Below are 19,725 nucleotides of genomic sequence, written 5' to 3' on the forward strand. Positions count from 1 at the left end.
AATTTCAAAGCTGAGATCCGCTCTAGCAATCAAGTACAACGACAACACAAATAGGTGTCTGTGAATAAATGCATCTTTCTTTGTAGTTGTGTGTGTGTGTGTGATCTCTCTTTCGCGAACATTACCGAACCGCGCAAATTCAACTCGTGCATTCGCACTTTAGCATTCTTCCCCTCGGGGAAATGCGGTGAATTTTTTGAAGATAGCTATTCAGACTACGTCAATACGATAAAAACTCCTCCCACGCCGAGCGCGCCTGAAAGGAATTAAGTGTGCGAGTAAGACGAGTCTGGTAGTTGGCATTCTTTAATCCCTTTTGAAGGCCGACGGCTTGCTGTCGTATCTGTAAACAGATCCATGAGAACGCATGCGCTGCGCCTGCTCGCCAAAGCTCCTTGATGGCGGCGTCGTAACGCCGCTGTCGCAGCCCTCCACCTCGCGGCCCAAATTCCTCGATGTCGAAATGGAGATGCTCGTTAACGCCGGCCTCGAGACGCCATTGCGCGCCGTCATCTCGCCGCCAAAATTTCGCGAACGGCTCCTCTCTTCGGTCCCGTACATCGGTAGCGTGTCTACGGTGTTCGTCGATGGCGGTCTGTTAAGACTCGCCTGTTCGCGCGTCCGTATACCCAGAAGGTTTAGGAGGGGGCAGCCGTTGCCACCCCGCGTGGAACTTAGGGATTTTACCACCGCCTCGCAATGCTTACGAATATTCTCCAGGTCCTTCTGCGCTTGTGATGACATCCGCCCGGTGACGCTTCGTTTAAACTCGACCCCTTCGCCTTTTTTCTTCCCCCGTCGAACGTCCGAAGATGAGCTGGAGGACGACGAGGAGGACTCTTTCTTCGCAGATTTGCCCTTCCCACGTCTTCGGCCACCCGAAGAGGAAGAGCTGGACGACGAAGGCGACCTTCTAGTCATAGATTTAGGCCGTCGTTTCGACCGAGACTTCAAGCTTTTGGTAGAATCATCCTTGCGCCACCGAGAGGTGCGCGAACGTCGCAATTTGTCGTCGGAGGATGAGGAAGTCGAAGACGACGACTCCTGCCGCCTCCTCGAGGGTTGTCTCCGTGGCGACGGACTTTTCCTCGGGACGTCGTAGTCGTCCCGAAAGCGCCGAGATCTTCTCGATTCAACTTCGTCGTCGCGGATGCCTCGCGGGGACGTAGTCCTCGGCGGCACACTGCCGACTCGGACCCGGCGTTCCTCTTGTTCATCAATTTCATACTCCGTGACTTCTCGGTGCATTTCATGGGACATGCCGTCCGCGCAATGCTCCTGGATGTCCTCCCGTATCTTGTGTAAGAGGTCCAACGCCGTTTTCGGCGAGTGCTGCTTTGGTGCGGCCCGCCCCGGCAACTCGCCTTCCCAGACGCTTCGCGAATTCTCACCAGGAAAAGCACGTCTTCCATAAGACCTCACATTTGCCGGTGGACCGTCGTAGAGATCTGGTGGACGGCCGTAGCGCTGTGGTGGACCGTAGTAGCGGTCATACTGACCGTAGTACCGGTCTGACGGACCGTCGTAGCGACCTAGTGGACCATCGTAACGATCTGGCGGACCGGCGTAATCGGGAGCCAGTCGCATCGGTGGGTCGTATCCAGGCATGGGCTGTCTTCCGAAGCCCCCGGCCGCATTCATCGGCCTTTCAAAAGTGCCTGGCGTTCTCATGGGCGGCCCGGCGTAGCCGCTGCCGGACTGTACCATTGGTCCCTCGTAATTTCGGGGAAGGTTGATAATGTCTTCCAAACGGCCTCCCCTGTCCATCAGTCTTTTGACTTCAGGCCGCAATTCGGCAAGCTCCGCAAATTTCAGCGCCGAGTGCATTTCCGCGAATTCCTTAAACCCCTCGCTGCTACGCTGCGCGGCCAAACTCGTGCCACTGGACGGTCGTTCTAAGGCTATGGGCTGGCCGTAGCCGCTGCCCATTGGCCTCCCGCCGTCGTAGCCGCCGTCCATTGGCTTGCCGGTGCCGTATCCGCAGGGTTGACCCGGTCCCATGCCCATTGCCGTGTTGTACCCGCACTCCGCTCCGGGCGCCATTTCCGGCACCATTCCCGGCGCCACTGTCCGCGTAGAAAACCTCTGCTCGGGCGGCACAGCATCCGCAGGCATGCTCTCGATGTACATCTTGCCCCGCAGAATGTTGGGCCCCATCTGCTGCTCGTACGCCTTTACCGCCGACAGGTACTCCTTCTTGGCAGACTCGGAAGGCACGCCTGGTACCATGTCTGCGGTGCCGGTTCCCTGCTGCGGCTGCGGCTGCTGGCTGGGCCCGCTCGTCGGTGGCGCGGGTGGCGGTGCAGCGTACTGCGGCGGTGGTTCGACGGGAAAGGCTTCCCGAGACGGCGTGGCCGAAGCCGGGCGGGCAGGACCGAGGGGTTGCCAAGTTGGCGGGGCCGAACCCAGGCGAGCAGGATCTGGGGGTTGCCCAGTTGGCGTGGCCGAAGCCGGGGGAGCAAGACCGGAGGGTTGCCAAGTTGGCGTGCCCGAACCCAAACGAGCCGGATCTGGGGGTTGCCAAGTTGGCGTGGCCGCCGCTGGGGGAGCAGGAGGGGGGAACTGCCGAGTCGGCGTTCCAGATGCTGGGAGGCCAGTGCCGGAGCCCCTCCGACTTCCTGTGACCGAAGCTGGGAGAATGGCACCAGGCGCACCTTGACCTGGCGATGCCGAGAGTGGAGGGAGACGCAAGCTCGGAGATTGTCCGAGTGGCGGAATCGGAGCCGCGTTTGGTAAACCGTCAAGACGTGGGCCTCGGGGAGCTCCAGCCATATTAAGCGGGTAGCAGGCGCGCGGCTTCGATTTTGAACGGTTCGAGGGAAAGGTGCCACAACTCGGCGCGACGCGCTGCCGTTGGGCGAGGAGGACACACAGCAGGGGTGCACCTGCAAGGTAGATATACCAGACGTGTCAAGGCGTAGAGCAAGTTTACTCATTACCTTTCTTCGCTCTTTTCATATTTCTTCCTAAATCCAAACCACTATACTAGTAAGCAGCAAGAGCGCTCGCAATGTTCGCTTTCTTTTATTGCGCCTTTTTGTCACAGGGCATAAAAGGAATGGAAAAACAAGTGCTCAAGTTTACACACAAGTCTACAGAAAGAAACAAAGTAGGGAAAACAAGTGACGGAATGCAGACGGCTTCATGAACTACAGAATACTGTTTAGGCCAGTCTCAGCCAGAAAGTCCAACAGTTGCTTGTAGAGAGGGCCGTGCGACACATGCTTGCGACAAAGAACGCCCATAGGGTAAGCGGTGAAGCACATCGCAGAGCACAGTGGCTGTAATCCTTGCATTAAATAGAAAACAAAATATCCAGTCGTGTCCTGTGTGTAGGCGTTAAATCGCGAAGTTTTTGAGACCATTAAAGCAGATTCACCGCCAGGGGGCAGACGTGGTAGTTCACACTCCACTTCGGCTCCCGTTTAATGTCTCACAATTTGTGAATCTTCGGCCCCAGCTTTCAACCGAACTCATCATCGAGCGCCCAACCACCTTCGGAGCGGATCGATACCTACATCAGCCAGGTGCGACCATCGGAACTCGATTAGTTCACCACGCCAACTTCGACACCTCGCCGGCAAAGCTAGGCCTCGTGCAGGCCTAGCGACACCGACGCACAATGGATGACGACGACGACGCTCACCCGCAGCCGCCGAGCCTGCCGGCTGCGCCTATGGACGCGGACGCTGCCGAGACGGGCTCGAGCGGATCCACCAACCCCTGGATTACCGTACTTCGCAAGCGCTGCAAGGAAACCGCCGACAACCGAACCAAGCCGCCCGCCGGCGTCCGCCCAAACTCGCCGCCGGCAAGACCGACAACCAAACCCGCCGTCCGAGAACCACCCGTCCGCCTACCTCCCAACAACTTCACGATTGTCTACCGCCCGCGCGAAGGCCTCCACGTAGCCACACTCACCACCCAAACCCTTACGTCGGCACTCGCAACGAAATGTGGCCTCTCTCTCCCGGAATTTTTCAAGCAAGTGACCATACTCCTGCAACCTACGCCCAATGTTATGGTGGCCAGCACCGCTGACCCGGAGCTCGCGATCACCCTCAGCGAAATTGAAAACCTTCAGTACGCCAACCGTCAGCTAGAATTCTGTACTTACATGAAACCGCCTCCCGGCACCAGTCGCGGAGTTGTACACGGACTAGACCCTGCCATAACAAGCACTAACCTCATGGAGTACCTTCAATCAAACGGCCCGACTCTTCTGCACGCTCGCTTCATGGGGCACACCAGTTCCGCCCTGCTCACCTTCCAAACGAAGTACGTGCCATTCTACGTGAAGGTGGGCAGCGTAATGCACCGCTGCCGCCCATTCCGACGAACTGTTCCAGTGTGCCGTGCGTGTGGTGACGTAGGACACCGGACGGACGTCTGCCCAACCCCAGAACATTCAAAGTGTGTAGACTGTGGTCTCGCTGACCCACCCACAGACCACTCGTGTGCACCCAAATGTCAGCTGTGTTCTCTCCCACATGCCACGGCGAGCAAGGACTGCCCGCGCCGCTATCTCCCCCAACCACCTACCCGCAAGACCAACACGCATACATCCCGACAGGTAAGCTGGTCTGCTGTTGCCGCGCGCTCCCCCGCTGCTCAACCCTACACTACCACCACCAAACCTACCGATCATTTCCCCCCATTACCATCGACCACGCCTCTACCACCTCCCCAACTAACCCAACCGCACAAAACCCCCGACCTAAATGAAATGATGTCCACATTCCAGGAGCAGATTTCCAAGCTCCTCTGCCGTGTCGAAGCACTTGAATTTGAACGCACCCAACCACCCCCCTCACCCCTCCTCCCCCCACTGCCGAAGGAGTTTACAAACGCCCAAATTGAAGCAATTGTCGACGCACGCTTGAACACAATCATCGACTGCCGTTTCCAGACTGTTCTCATCCCGCAAGTAGAAAAACATCAAGAGCAACTCACGACTAACCTCACCACTTCCATAACCGGCGCCATGGACCTTCTCCGTTCCCTCAACGAACGCATCGGACATATAGAGAGTATAATGCAATCAGACAACCCACCATTAATAAAAAAACAACGAACCCAAGATGGCCAATAGACCCCCCGCCCGCCCACCCTTAACGGTATACCAGTGGAACTGCCGCTCCTTCAAAAACAAAAAGGCCGCCCTCGAACTTTATCTCGCCTCACATCCAGCCGACATCATTGCACTGCAAGAAACCGACACCCCCCACCCCACCCTTCGAGGATTCGGTACATATACCAATCCCCCCAACACCCGTACGGCCATATTGGTATCCCAAACTCTTACCGCCCAAGTGATACCCTCCACGCTTCCTATCGACCACGTGCTCATCGAACTCATTCCCCAGCAACCCACCACCCCCAGCATCTATATACTAAACGTCTATAGCCCCCCGAAGCAACCCCTCACCGATATTGAAGCCCTCCTGAACGTCACAAGCAGCCATGCCAAAACGGACCCCTGCATCGTAATAGGTGACTTCAACGCCCCCCACATCACATGGGGATACCCGCAAGCCACACGGAAAGGCACGGCACTGCTCAACGCCATTCAGCACCACCAGTTCACATTACAGAATGACCTTACTCAACCCACCCGTATCGGCACCAGCGTCACCCGAAACACAATTCCCGACCTCACTTTTTCTCGCAACGTCGCAAATCCAACCTGGACCACGCAGTTAGACACCCTGGGTAGCGACCGCCTAATTATAAAAATTTCCATCCCCTCTCCCCATCACAAACACCGCATAGGTGTGGCCAAGCTAACAGATTGGGAGGCCTTCCGCGTGGACTCACTCCCCCACACCACTCCAGCAGAAGACCTGGACCGTTGGGCACGGAGCATAATCGACACCCAGGCTCGACACACCACAACCATCCACCTAACAGAGGATCTCCCAGCAGCTGACAACCATCTCAACCACATCTTGGAAGCACGACGAAGCCTCCTGAATCGCTGGCGCCGCAATCGACACAACCGCAACCTAAAACGCCGCATCGCTCAATTAACAGAATCGGCGCAGCAATATGCCAGAGAACTTCAACAACAGAACTGGCGCTCATTCTGTGATCAACTAGCGGGGGCTCTAACGACCAAACGGGCTTGGCACATCCTCCGCAAACTCATGGGCACATCCCCCTCCAAAACGGCCACCAACCAAGACATCGCACGTCTGATACACAACCAACGCAAACCCCCAGCGCAGCTTCTCTCCACGCTCCGCCAACGACTCTTCCCAACACCTGTCAAGCCACCCCATCACCCGGATTACCAAGGGGCCCAAAACCCGGACCTCGACGCACCTTTTACCAGCACGGAACTCCTTCAAGCCCTCGCTAAACTCACCCGCAATACCGCACCCGGACATGACCAAGTCACCTACAAACTTCTACGAAATCTCAACGACGAACATCTCGAGGCCCTCCTCAAATACTACAATGACCATTGGAGCCGCGGCACGTTACCACCACAATGGCGCCATGCAGATATCAGCCTTCTCCCAAAACCCAACAAGCCGATCAATTTAGACAATCTTCGGCCCATCGCCCTGACATCATGTATTGGCAAGCTACTGGAATGCCTGGTCACCCATCGGCTCACAGCCCACCTCGAAAGCACTGCCCAGCTCCCCCACACAATGTTCGGGTTCCGGGCCAACCTCTCCGCCCAGGACATACACCTCCAAATTAAAGAAGAAGTCATCGACAAACTGAGCAAGACCCACCCAAGCTCCATTCTAGCACTAGACATAAAGGGGGCCTTTGATAATGTAACTCACTCAGCGATTCTAACTCAGCTCCAACACACCGGATGCGGCGCCGCAACATACAACTATGCCCGAGCGTTCCTTTCGAACCGTACTGCTACCCTGAGCATCGGCCCACACAAAAGTGACTGCTTTCACACGTCAGCGCAGGGCACACCACAAGGCTCTGTCATATCGCCTCTACTCTTTAATATTGCCCTGGCAGGTCTCCCACCACTGCTATCCTCCATACCAGATGTCTCTCATGCATTTTATGCAGATGACATTACTCTCTGGATTCGCAAAGGCTCTCCTGGCTACCAGCAAGACCGGCTGCAAGAGGCCACAGACACTATCACGCACTACTTACGGAACTGTGGGCTCTGCTGTTCACCCAGCAAATCCGCTCTTCTAATACTACGTGACAGAACTAGCGGGCGCCGCCCACAGCCCACCCCCGACCCGACGGTTACCATCGACGCCCAGCCCATACCAACGGTCAGAACTCTACGCATCCTCGGCGTGCAATACCATCACACTGGCTCGGGGGCAGCCTTTCTCCCCAAAATCCGCACAACAGTATCCCAACTGACTCACCTCATCCAACGAGTATGCTCCCGTCGACACGGACTCCGAGAGGCAGACACCTGCCGGATCGTGCAATCCATGATCACGAGCCGCATTGTCTATGGCGCCCCATACCTCGCTCTAAAATCCCAAGAGATCGCCAAACTCGACACACTAATACGAAGGTCGTATAAGGCAGCCCTTGGGCTTCCCAACTTCACTTCGATGGAACGCCTCCTTCGGCTGGGCATCTATAATACCGTTCCAGAGCTTATTGAAGCACACCTTGCAAGTCAACGCCAGCGGCTACAAGCTACCTCCAGTGGCCGCCACCTCCTAACCCGCCTCGGTTACCCCTCCAACCCCACTCCCGAAACCTTCTGCACCCTCCCCCCCACAACCCACGCTGCCATCCAAGTGCTCCCAATACCAAAGCACATGCACCCCATCTACAACAAGGGGCGCCGCTCACACCGCACACTACTACTTAAACGTTATAGCACAGACCCCACCGCCTACTACACAGACGCCGCCCCAAAGAGCACACACCCTGCACACGCCATCGCAATCATACACTCAACAGGCAACACCACCACTACAGCCACCATACGCACCACATCTATTGACACTGCAGAGGAGGCGGCCATTGCACTCACCATTGCACACATGCCTGCTACGCACATCACCATCCTGACTGATTCCCAATCCGCCTGCCGTCGCTACGCTATGGGTCGCATCACCAACCTCTCCCTTTCCATCCTCACCCAGCGACCCACACTACCGGACATCCGTCTCGTATGGATCCCAGGGCATTCGTCTCTTCCCGGGAATGAGGTGGCTCACGCCACTGCCCGCGCCTTAACCTACCGGGCATTGCCGGAGGGGATGAACCACCCACCACCGCCAGACCCTCCTACCCTCCAGCCTTTACCCCCCACCTACGCCGATATACTCTCCCACTACCGTCAGTCCCGCCGCTACTACCCTCCACCTCACCCCTCCCTTCCCACCGCGGACGCTCGGATCTGGCGGCGCCTACAGACCAACACTTTCTATAACCACCAACATCTACACCACATATCCCCAACCACCTACTCCCTAAACTGCACACACTGCAACTCCCCATTGACAACACTCCATTTGGTGTGGCAGTGCCCTACTATCCCTTCACCCCCCACCCACCCAACCTACGAGCAGTGGGAGTGCGTGCTGCGCAGCGGCCAGCTCAAGGACCAGGCTGCACTGGTCGAACGGGCTAGGTCAGCGGCCGTGGCACGTGGCCTACCGGACTAGGATGGCCGCCCTTGCCCGCCTTCTTTTAACACCCTTTTTACCCTCACCCAATTTTCCGAAATAAATGTTTATTCACTCACTCACTCAGACCATTAAAAGAATGATATATTTTGCGAAAACAAATGGCCGCGTATCTGCTTGCTACGCTGCGGCTGTCGTCGAACAACGATTGTCTTCTGCGTCCACTGTGACTATACAGACCCCCCTCTTCCGCTCTCAAACAACGGGCCTTTCACTTCCTCTCGCGCTTTTCCCATAAAAAATGTCACGCCGATTTGCAAAATTCAACTGAATTTTAAAATTTTTTCTACAGTAAAAGCAATTGGACGTGTATTTTTATTACTTTACTTTTGTCTTTTTTTTGGCCCTGCATGAGTGCAGGACCCAGTCCGTAATCTCATTTGGAAAGGTTTGGCCTATACATTACTTCTTGATGAATAAATATTTCGAAATTTGCGGATGATTGGATTTTGCCAGAGACGGTCAGATTTTAGGGGCGAACCATCTTAGGGGGTCGGAGGAACGGCGTCTCCTGTAGTCACGGTACGAAAACACCGGAACACGATTTGCAACGCCTCACACTAAAACGTAACGCGTACTAAAAAAACATACCGCGACACTCGTTTTCTAACCCCTCGCGCTAGAATGTTTCATCTGCATGGGCAAAAACGCGTGCGAGAAGAACACACCGGGGCACTCGTTTTCCAACGCCTCGCGCTTCGACGTTTTATCTGCGTGGACAAAAACGCGTACTAAAAGAACACACCGCGACACTCGTTTTCCAACGCCTCGCCGTACGTTTTATCTGCATGGACAAAAACGCGTGCGAAAATGAACACACCGGGATAGTCGTTTTCCAACGCCTCGCGCTACGTTTTATCTGCATGGGCAAAAACACGTACTGAAAGAACACACCGCGACACTCGTTTTCCAACGCCTCTCGCAACGACGTTCTATCTGCATGGGCAAAAACGCGCCCAAAAAGAACACACCGGGACACCCGTTTTCCAACTCCTCGAGGCTACGACGTTTCATCTGCATGGGCAAAAACGCGTGCGAAAGGAAAACAGCGGGACACTCGTTTTCCAACGCCTCGCGCTACTCAGCATGCTGCTGCGTGTGACACAAAGACAGCCTGTGGCCAGTCTGTCTCATTTAATTGCTTAAGTCCGGTTCAACGCAGTGACGTCGCCACCGTCTTAGCAAGCGCGTGATTGCTCCTCGCACCGGCGCTTCTCCGGCGCCCAATCAGAGCGCGCCGTGGGGCGAGAGAGAGAGAGACTTAGAATTTTTAAATACTCTTATACACTGCATGCTTCGTAGTCCACAGGTTTCACGTTAGTGGAGATAGCCCGTAAATTATTAATCTAAATTTTTGCTTTTAAGTAACTCAAGGAAGAGTCTTTAAAAGACGAAAAAAAAAACCTAGCGCTATAAGCTGTCGCGCCTGTAGCTGGATATATCGCGGATTGTTACATATCGCGGATTGTTAGAGCTATGCTGTTTATATCGATGTTTATCTCGATATGCATGCCCCGCATGCACTCCCAATGGTGCTAACCGAGCCGGCAAAAGACCAAAAACGGAAATCTGGCACGCCATGGCGGCACCCAAGATTTGGAAACGCGGGAGCAGCGGAGACACGGGAGTGGGGTATAGTAGAGAGTTTTGGCATTGCGGCTACTGGGCTCTACGCTAGGGGTGGCGGGAACGGTACCCGACTGCGCATGCACGCGCGGGCACGGCGACAGAAGACACTTTGAACAACAAGCCGCAACTAGCGAGGCAAGACACTTTGATTTTAGCGATCGTTATACAGAGCACCAGCCGGCTACATTTGCGCTCATCTATCACCGTTAGGGCCGGCGAGGAAACACGAACTGGTAATCAGCACTAGTAGGTTAATTTTTTTGCATAAAACATGGCCTAAGTATAAGCAACACCCATTGAAAATGGTTGTAAAAGGCTAATGACACGCGGGACACTAGGATTTGACGGGTGCAGATGTGAACTTTAACGGAAATGAAACTTTTCCTCATAGGGTGTATTCAATGGGCTTTGGTCCACGCGGCGCCGCTACCTGCGCGGCGGCGATGCCGCCATACGTGCAGTTGCACTCCGTCGTGCGGGCAGCGCGTTTCCCGACGCGAAACGAGATTTGCGGTGTGGTGTAGGAAAGAACGTTCGTGTGGACTGTGTTTTACCGGCAAAGCCCTTTAGGACCTCGCAATGTCCGTGCTGATGTCTGGAGTTGTCCGTGCGCAAGGGGCTTTACGTGCGCACAGCATTATACGTCATCTATCAAGAGCGGCGCACAGATCCGCGCGCGATCTGGGGAGAGCGCCGGTAACTGCAGTAGCAAAGAGCGCGAATTTCAAAGGGTACAAAACGCAAAAATAAAGCAAAAACCCTAAATCGTCTAACGTTAATTCACGGATAAAGACGGCGTGAACGATGCCGAGGGTGCGATGTACTGGGACGCAAATTGTCTGTTGTGAGGCGCGTTTCATTTACAGTGCATTTACTGCACCTCGAAATTATTTAGAATTCAAAGTGCATCAGCACGCACGGAAGATGGCACTCATCTCACAGGGAATACACAATTGCGTCCCAGTGCTTCGCACACTCGGCATCGTTCACGGCGTGGAGATGTGATTTTTTTCTGCGTGATTCGTGGTTTTGCGAAAGCCGTCTCATAACGAGTAGCTAGCATTGTTTTCGCTCCGAAATTCCGGACTGCGCTGGACTTCTACAACCGTAGATCTGAGGAAGGCCGCACGACGACATCAATCGCTTAAAATGTTCGCAAATTTAGGTAGCCGGTGTAGTTTATGGATGAGACGAACAACAGTGAATACACCCTATAAGCTTGCACGTGTTCTCCACTTCGCCGGAGGTATTAGCGCTAACCTAACTGCGGTTCGCGTGTTAGAGACACACAAATGTTTTCGAAAGTATAGTGCAAACTATTTCTTCATCTACACCGGCAAGCTTTCGAGATGATTAATATTGTTAATAGGCAGAAGCAAGGGAATAAAATATATTACAAAGTATACAACACTCATGAGTGAAATTTAAGCGCAAACCGACACATGGACGAGAAAGGGTAACGACACCAGCGACACAACAAGGCGCGTGTTTCTACCATCGCCCACAGGACTCCGCAGCGGGCGTAGAATTCCACCGTCTAGTAACAGCACCGACCCTGCTCTGAACAGGGCCCACTTCTTCCCTCCCGTAGCAATATAGACGACTTCTACGCTGATGCAGTCCCACAAAGACCTGGTGTGAACGCAACGCTGCTGGGCCAGGAGTTATCCTCCCGCAGCGGTGTGACCAAGCGCGCTGACCACGAACTCGCATTGTCTTCTAGGAAGCTGACAGAAGCGGAGAGTGCGAGGTAATGGCGGCGAACAGAACACTCTTAGGAACTGCGACTAGCCCGAGAGAAAAAAAAAAAAAACTCTCGGAAGCCGTTCGGCTCCTTGGCGAATTCGCCTGGCGACGGCGTTATGGGGAGTGATGATGGTCCCATAGCGAAAGCTGTTTAGCAGCCCGTTCAATTTGACAAGGCCCCGAGAGGAACGCAGGATAAGAGGCACTCACTCTTGCAGTCGGGAAATTTTGCGGGGTTCCGATCCCTGAGGGGGCCTAGGGGACGCGGGGACTCATTGGACGGCCAGCGGCTGCGGCCCCTGCGTCCTCAGGGCTCGATGTTGGTCCGATACGAACGATGGAAGGCCCCGGTCACCGCCGCCGCCACCACCGCTGCTGCCGAGGAACCAAGTGGCTCGCGCTGAACCCTCGCGATCGTCGTTTCGACCTCGTCTTCTACGCTCGAAGCCCATCCGCGAGCCGGTTGGTGAATCGGGACTGGCGTTAAAACGCGTCTCTGAACCCTTTTAAAGAAGTTATGAAAACAAATCACAACTTTGTTTCGGTGGGAAATCTAAACAAGCCACTGGCAACTCACTCGTCTCCAATCGAGCCACGAAAGACGCCGGAAAAACGAACGAAATATTAAAAAACTTTCAATATTCGCACCATGTGGACGTAATACGAGCAGGAGTGACGCAGTATAGGCCATGAATAAAACATTTTGGTGAGTGTTGACTGCACATTTGCCTTCAAGTGATTCGATCAAACGGAGCTAGAGGCCTTTTTGCGGTGGCTTAGTAGACCGGCGGCCGCCAGTCGCGCAGGGAAGATTCTGTGACGTCACAGAAAAATCGCCGGGGAGCGGCTGGGTAGGGGCCACCGCTACATGCGTTTCCCGCTAATATCTCGGCAATTCGTTCGAAGTTTACGATGGAATTGCTGTCACTATCACCGGGACCAAACTTGTCTATTGTCTTTATGGCTCATTTAGAGATTAATGAGCGCTGCCCTAAAAATTTGTAGATTTGTATTTGTTGTAGTGTCGGTGGGGGAAGAGCAGTAATGGTACTACTACTTTAATAGTAGCAGTCTTATTAAGAGGTGGCGTGCAGGGTGTGGGGCACGTTGCAAGGAGCGTGGTATTGCGAGTGTAGGAGTTCCTTTGCAGCCTTTGGAATATGGTAGCATGGTTTTTGAAAAGGTGTGGGTATTGTTCTTTCAGTCGTGTTGTTCCTTCAATAAAGTTCTTTCAGTCGGTCAAATCCGACCGATCGACTGAAAGAACTATTGAGGAAAGGAAGATGAGAAAGGGGCTAGGGGATAGCACGGGGCGAGGATTTTAGGGTTCCCTGGTGATCTATCTCTCTGTGACCTTGCAGTTTTTGGGAATCTAGTTAGGGTGGGCGCTTTTTGCGCCGAATGGCTACTAACTCCCCTGGCCGGGGGGCTACCCCCTGGTCGGCCAGCCTTTCTCCGCAGGATCTTCCTTTGACAGCCTTTCTCCGCAACGGCTTGACCGACATCCCTGTGGCCTTGGTTCCGACGAATGGTGGGGCGATTCGCCACAACAATCCTGGAAAAATGCAGAACGCCCTTCGTGCCGCTACGGAACGCTTCAACAAAATTTCTAGCGTGCGTCCATTCGGGAAAGGTGGAGTTGTGATTAGATCATCGGACCTGGAGTGTGTACAGGACCTTCTCAAGTGCGAGTCATTTGCGGCGTTCCCGGTGAGCCCCTTTGTTCCTTCTCACCTTGCGTGTGCAAAAGGCATCATCCGCGGAGTAGACACCGAGATGTCAGTCAACGATATGCTAGAAGAGTTTGCTTCCGCGGGTGTCATAGCTGTACACCGGTGCAGCAGAATTGAGAAGGACTCCCGCTATCCCACCGAATCAGTGATTGCTACCTTCGCCGGGGTGTCTGTCCCATCAGAACTGAAAGTGTGGCCCCTTATCTTTCGTGTGGAGCCTCTTTCCTCGCGTCCTTTGCAGTGCAAGAAATGCTGGCGATTTGGCCATAGTGTCGGGGGATGCAAATCTGCGGCTCGCTGCTGTTCGTGTGGGGGTGATCATCCTCCCGCACCATGCAATACGGAGGAGGTAACTTGCTGCCTGTGTGGAAACTCTCATCCGGCGGACTACTCCAGGTGTCCGGTTCGCGAGCAGGAAATGAAAATCCTTGAAGTGATTGAGAAACGTCGGTGCACGCGGAGTGAGGCGATGACAGTGGTTCGCGAAAGATTGTCCGGCTATGCCTCAGCAGTTGCCCGTGGCTCTACACTTGTTGATTCGTCTCTGGCTGAAATAATTGCCTCTGCAATAGAAAAAAGTCAGGCTAAAGTAATGGACAGGTACATGCATGCCATGACAGAACTTTTGGCAGCTCACACATCCCATGTATCCCAGACTGTGTCTGCATTGTGCGGTGTAGCGGTACAAAGCGATTCAACAGACGGGTCCAGTTCAAAAGCTGCAGGGTCACTAAACCAGCAAAGTTTTAGTGAGTCAAATCTTTCGGAATCACCAGGCCAAGTCATCTCTAAAGCCCTTCAGTCCCCTGAACTTCCAGCCTCTCCCCCTAGTGTGCCCCCTTCGCCTCAGTCCTGTTCTGGACGTGATCCATCTTCCTCCAAAATCGTTTTTCGACAGCCCACTTTGCTGCAATCCTCCAATATTCATCCTGAAAACAAACCTAGTGCCACTTCTTTGAACTCTCCGGTGGACATGGAGTATCAAACAGTTCCGTTTAAAAGAACTGGATCTCCGACTGTGGGCTCACTGGAATCGTCTCCCAAACAAAAAGCAAAAAAAGGTCAAAGCGTTCCCAAAACAAATGACATCTTGGAAGCTGCGGTGGCAGCCATCAATTCATCGTAATGTCGCTTCGGGTCCTACAATGGAATTGCCGCTCTGTCATGTCAGCTCTCACAGACCTTGATTTTATAGTCTCTAAAGAACAACCAGACATTATTTTATTGCAAGAAACCTGGCTGACTCCGTGTAGGCCATTTTATTTCCATAATTATCGGATATTCCGCTTAGATCGACTAACCAGAGGAGGTGGATTGTTAATTCTCGTGTCATTGCAATTTTGTCATAAAGCCCATAAGTCATTTGAATTCATGTCGGTGGATTGTGAAATTCTAGCAGTTACATTTAGCCTGCCCGGGTGTTTTGCATTTTCGGTGGTTAACTCCTATTTTCCGGAAGGCGTCATTTCTACCTCTCCTCTCGATGCTGTTTTGCAATCGTGTGAGAATCGCGTTATTATTTGCGGTGATTTTAATTCCCACCATGTCTCTTGGGGGCTCCGCACAGATTCCTGTGGTAGGCGGCTAAGTGGTTGGATGAATGATAACAATATGCATTGTTATAACTCTGGTTCAGCAACATTTTTTCGATGGAAGACTACTTCAGTCTTAGACTTGACTTTTTCAAACTCCGGCATTATCTCTTCGTGGACTACTTTAGGTCACGCGACAAGTAGTGACCATGTTCCTATTTTATTTGAGATAGTGTGCCCTTCTAGGTCCCCACGTGCTCGTATGATTCGGCATACAAATTTACACCTTATGCAAAACAAAGTAAAAATAGCACTTCAATCTGTTCCATCCGGTAACGAGGAACGCAGGGCAGTTCAAGTTACTTCGATCATTTCGGATGCTGTTAGGTCTTCCCAATTCATTATCTCTTCTCAAAAAGATGGCAATAGCCCGTAGTAGAACGAAGATTGCGCACGGGCGTATAATCAAAGGCAGGCGGCTTGGAAGGTACTGCTAAGAAACCAATGTCCGTCTAATTGGACCAATTACAAATTTGCGGCCGCCATATTCAAAGGGACAGTGTCTAAAGCGAAAGAAGCTCATAACACCCAGAAGTTTGCCGCTCTCTCAAAGCCAAAGAATAGGCGTTTGCTGTACCAGTTTCGTCGCTCGAGAAAGGTGGTTCAAGAGCTCCACAATGAAAATTCAGTGGTTCATTCAACACAGGAATCTATTGAAGCTCTCGAACAAATTGCACAAGAACTTAAATCCCGCTTTTCTTCTGTGTTCTCCGCTCCTTTTGTCAGTCAACTTTCTAATGTTGGTTTCAACCCAGTGAAAATGTCGGAATTGGCTGACGTTGTTTCACAGCTGTCTGAGGCTGCTCCGGGGCCAGATGGCATTACTGTGCCAATGTTACAGTTTTTATTTGAGGAAACCCCTGAAGATTTACTCAACATAGTAAACACGTCAATGAAACATAGCTGGATACCTCCAGAATGGAAACTCTCCAAGATAGTGCCATTGCTAAAAAACGAAGGATTAGGTTACGTCCCAGATAACATCAGGCCAATTTCCTTAACTAGCAACTTGGTAAAGCTCGTCGAGAGGATATTGAATGGTCGCCTTATGCGATTTCTTGAAAGCAATAAGATTTTAAGCCCCACTCAAATTGGCTTCAGACCCGGGAATTCCATTTGGAAGGCTCATATTGACATTGAGAGCCGCGTTAAACTAGCCCGTAGCCTAAAACACGTGAGCGCACTTGTTACTCTTGATATATCAAAGGCCTATGACAGCGTAGAGTATACTACCTTAATGTCTCATCTTGAGAGTAGCGAAATCCCTCTATACATTCAATCGTGGATTGGTCAGTTTTTAACTGGAAGGACATTCTTCTGTTCGAAAGGTGGCATATCATCTTCGCACTATCAGCAGTTTCTAGGGGTTCCTCAGGGGTCAGTCCTTTCTCCGGTTCTTTTTAATATTCTTCTCAGATCAGTTCCCATAATGGATGGCATATCAACTTACGTTTATGCCGATGATATTGCTTTTTACTCATCGGACAGAGATATTCATGACTTGTGCCAAAGACTACAAAACTATCTGGCCACCCTAGATAATTGGCTTAACAGGCTACATTTGTCACTTAATGTGGGAAAATGTGCGGTCTTAGTATTTCCGGTGACCATCCCCATTTCTTTATGCCTATTGTACCGACAGCAATCCATCCGTCAAGTTACAGAATTAAAATATCTCGGTATAATCTATGATGACAAGCTTACATGGCGTCCTCATATTAAACATATTGCTACTAAAGGAGAAAGAGCTGCAGGCGTGCTCCGCAGGCTATGTAGCCACAAATTCGGGTTGCGTAGAGATACACTGTTAATGATATATCGCAGTTATGTCCGCCCGGTATTAGAGTTTGGCTGCGTCCTATTTTCTGGTTGTGCGGCGTACAAATTAAATCCCCTATTTATCGTCGAGAGAATGGCTTTGCGACTATGCTTGGGACTGCCAAAATATGTCGCTAACCCTATTTTACACCTTGAGGCACGGTTTCCTCCACTGAAGTTTAGATTCCAATTATTGACCGTACTAACCTTTGTCAAATTGTTTGAACCCCCACTGCATGGCGCCCAGTTCATTTTCCGTCTGAGGCCTGATCTTTTTCAAGGCATTCAGTGGACGCGGTTCCAGAGACCCCAGATGGATCTAGTACGGTCATGGCTCCAGCCACTTCACGCAGACCTTTTCGGGCTCCCCTCTACTTGCATTAGTGTGTCATCTGTTGAAATAATGTTTGATAATATCTTCCCCCCGAATGCCAAGATGTTGCCAGCCCGAATTCTAAATGGATTGCTGGAGGATCATTTGTCAACCCTTCATTCCCATATCGTCATTGCTACCGATGCCTCACAGGTTGATGAAAAAGCTGGAGTCGGGATATTCTCCCAGTACCTCGATTGGTCCTTTTCGATCAGGTTACCTGATTTCACACCTATTTTCCAGGCGGAATTATTGGCAATAATTTTGGCTCTTCAAAAACTTCAGCATAGATTTTCCCATGTAGTTATACTTTCTGACTCCCTCTCTGTGTGTTCCGCATTAACATCCGAAAAAGATTCTCCAATTATCCGCACATTCCGATCATTTGTTCCGCATCAGCTTTGTGAGGTTCGGCTAGTGTGGGTTCCAGGACATGCAGGAATCTCATACAATGAAGTGGCTGATCAATTAGCCAGCATGTCTCTTGGTGGCCCTGTGGTCGTGCAATGTCCAAATGACAGTTTTCTATTGGGGGCGAGATTTAAACGTCTACAGCTACTCCAGGCTTACAAGCAAGACGCCCTTCTATCCTCTAGAGATTATAGCCACCTTCGTCATGCATGGAAGCCAATGTTTTGTGAAACAAGGATATGCGAGGTAGCAATCACTAAACTTCGGTGCAAAATTCCCCCACTAAATTTTTATCTTTATAAATCTCGTCTGGCTCCATCTCCGCAATGTCCTTTCTGCGACGAACTGGAAAATTTAGAACATTTTCTATTTAATTGCCGCAGCTTCTCCCCAATGCGACGCACGCATCTGGAGTCAACCTTTAGACGCCTTAACCTTCCGCTATCTAGTTACGAGGTCCTGTCACTAGGCGCTTCCGCCCTAGGAGTCTGCCACAGGGATGTTGTGTCTGCCCTCCATTCTTATGTTGTGGCGACAGGCAGGTTTTCCTGCTAGCCAGCTAAACATTCACACATACCTCATTTTTCTTCCTGAATCTACTTTCACATTATACATATTTAAAAAATTCTGTTGGGTATTTTCTTTTCTAAATTTTGGGATCTAAAATAATATAGGTCACATCCTCATTAGGCACAAAACTTCTTGGCCAATCCCCCGCGTGGGTATGTGCCATGGTGGGAGGCAACCAACCAACCAACCAACCACGGGGCGGTTTTCGTATTTGAAACACTGGGTCCAAGGCAGTAGTTGCGAATGCTCCCAGCAGGTTGAGTTGGTCCTGTGGAGATGTGCTTGCCAGGGCAGCCCTTCTTGCATCCATTCTGGCAAGCACTTTTGGGGTGTTGCAACTGGTGAGTCCCGGTACGCTCCCAATTCCCTCTACTCGGTCGCCTGGAACACTCTTTCGGTTCTCCAGAGTAGCTTCCAAAATATTCCAGATTTTCGGCCTCAGTAGCCTAGGTATACAATCAAGGAATTAGGCTCAAGAAGGAACACTCTTTCGGTTCTCCAGAGTAGCTTCCAAAATATTCCAGATTTTCGGCCTCAGTAGCCTAGGTATACAATCAAGGAATTAGGCTCAAGCAGCCCGTGTTAGAGCCATATATAGCAATGCTATTTGTTTCCAAGACCCGTGATGTTTTTACTGCACAATACGCAGCCCCCATCCACACCTTTCATGAAGCGAAGCTACCATAATACTCAATCCACATACGATCAGTTTGTGGCACGGCTGACGAGCTCCCATCTCTGCTCCCAGCGTAGCCAGCGCAAGCCATAGAGGAAATGCCACACCAGGCGGATGCCCACACATCCGCACCTAAGTCCCAGCTTAATACAGTTGAGTCCTCCTCCTGTAAAAGTAATTCTTAGCTAGGACCAATGCGCTCTTTTGGTAAATACGGATAGTTTCATATGAAGTTTACGTCGGTTTACGGGTTGCGCGTGGCATATCGACTAGTGTAAAAACGCTCTGCATTGCACCGGTACTATCGCTTATAGGCATGGCCAAAGAGGACCGGCTAGAGGTTATGAGAGAGGATTTCGTCCAGCAGTGGATAGAAGCAGGCTGCTGCAGCTGCTGCTGATAATAAAGTTGACGGTTCTGATGAAGCTTTTTATGACGATGCTGTTGATGCTGATGGTGAAAATTATGACGATGAATAGGTGACGCTTCCCCACAAGAGTCACCGCTGTCGCAACCAACATGAATAGAA

The 19,725-nt window shown here is 51.8% G+C and overlaps 1 protein-coding gene across 1 annotated transcript; it reads right to left on the reverse strand.

Annotated features, from left to right (window-relative positions):
• Positions 1-306: 306 nt before the first annotated feature.
• On the reverse strand, positions 307-2,857 carry LOC144161716 (uncharacterized). Its single transcript, XM_077692332.1, has one exon. It carries the CDS (start codon positions 2,770-2,772, stop codon positions 307-309), a length of 2,466 nt encoding a protein of 821 aa, XP_077548458.1. The 5' UTR covers positions 2,773-2,857.
• Positions 2,858-19,725: the final 16,868 nt, after the last annotated feature.

The sequence above is a fragment of the Haemaphysalis longicornis genome, unplaced genomic scaffold (assembly GCF_048455015.1).
Source record: "Haemaphysalis longicornis isolate Haplotype H1 unplaced genomic scaffold, Haemaphysalis longicornis Haplotype H1 scaffold_12, whole genome shotgun sequence".
Classification (NCBI taxonomy): Eukaryota; Metazoa; Arthropoda; class Arachnida; order Ixodida; family Ixodidae; genus Haemaphysalis; species Haemaphysalis longicornis.

Excerpts from the sequence above, each read along its gene's own strand:
- LOC144161716 (XM_077692332.1), bottom strand. The coding sequence starts at position 2,772 with ATGGCTGGAGCTCCCCGAGGCCCACGTCTTGACGGTTTACCAAACGCG.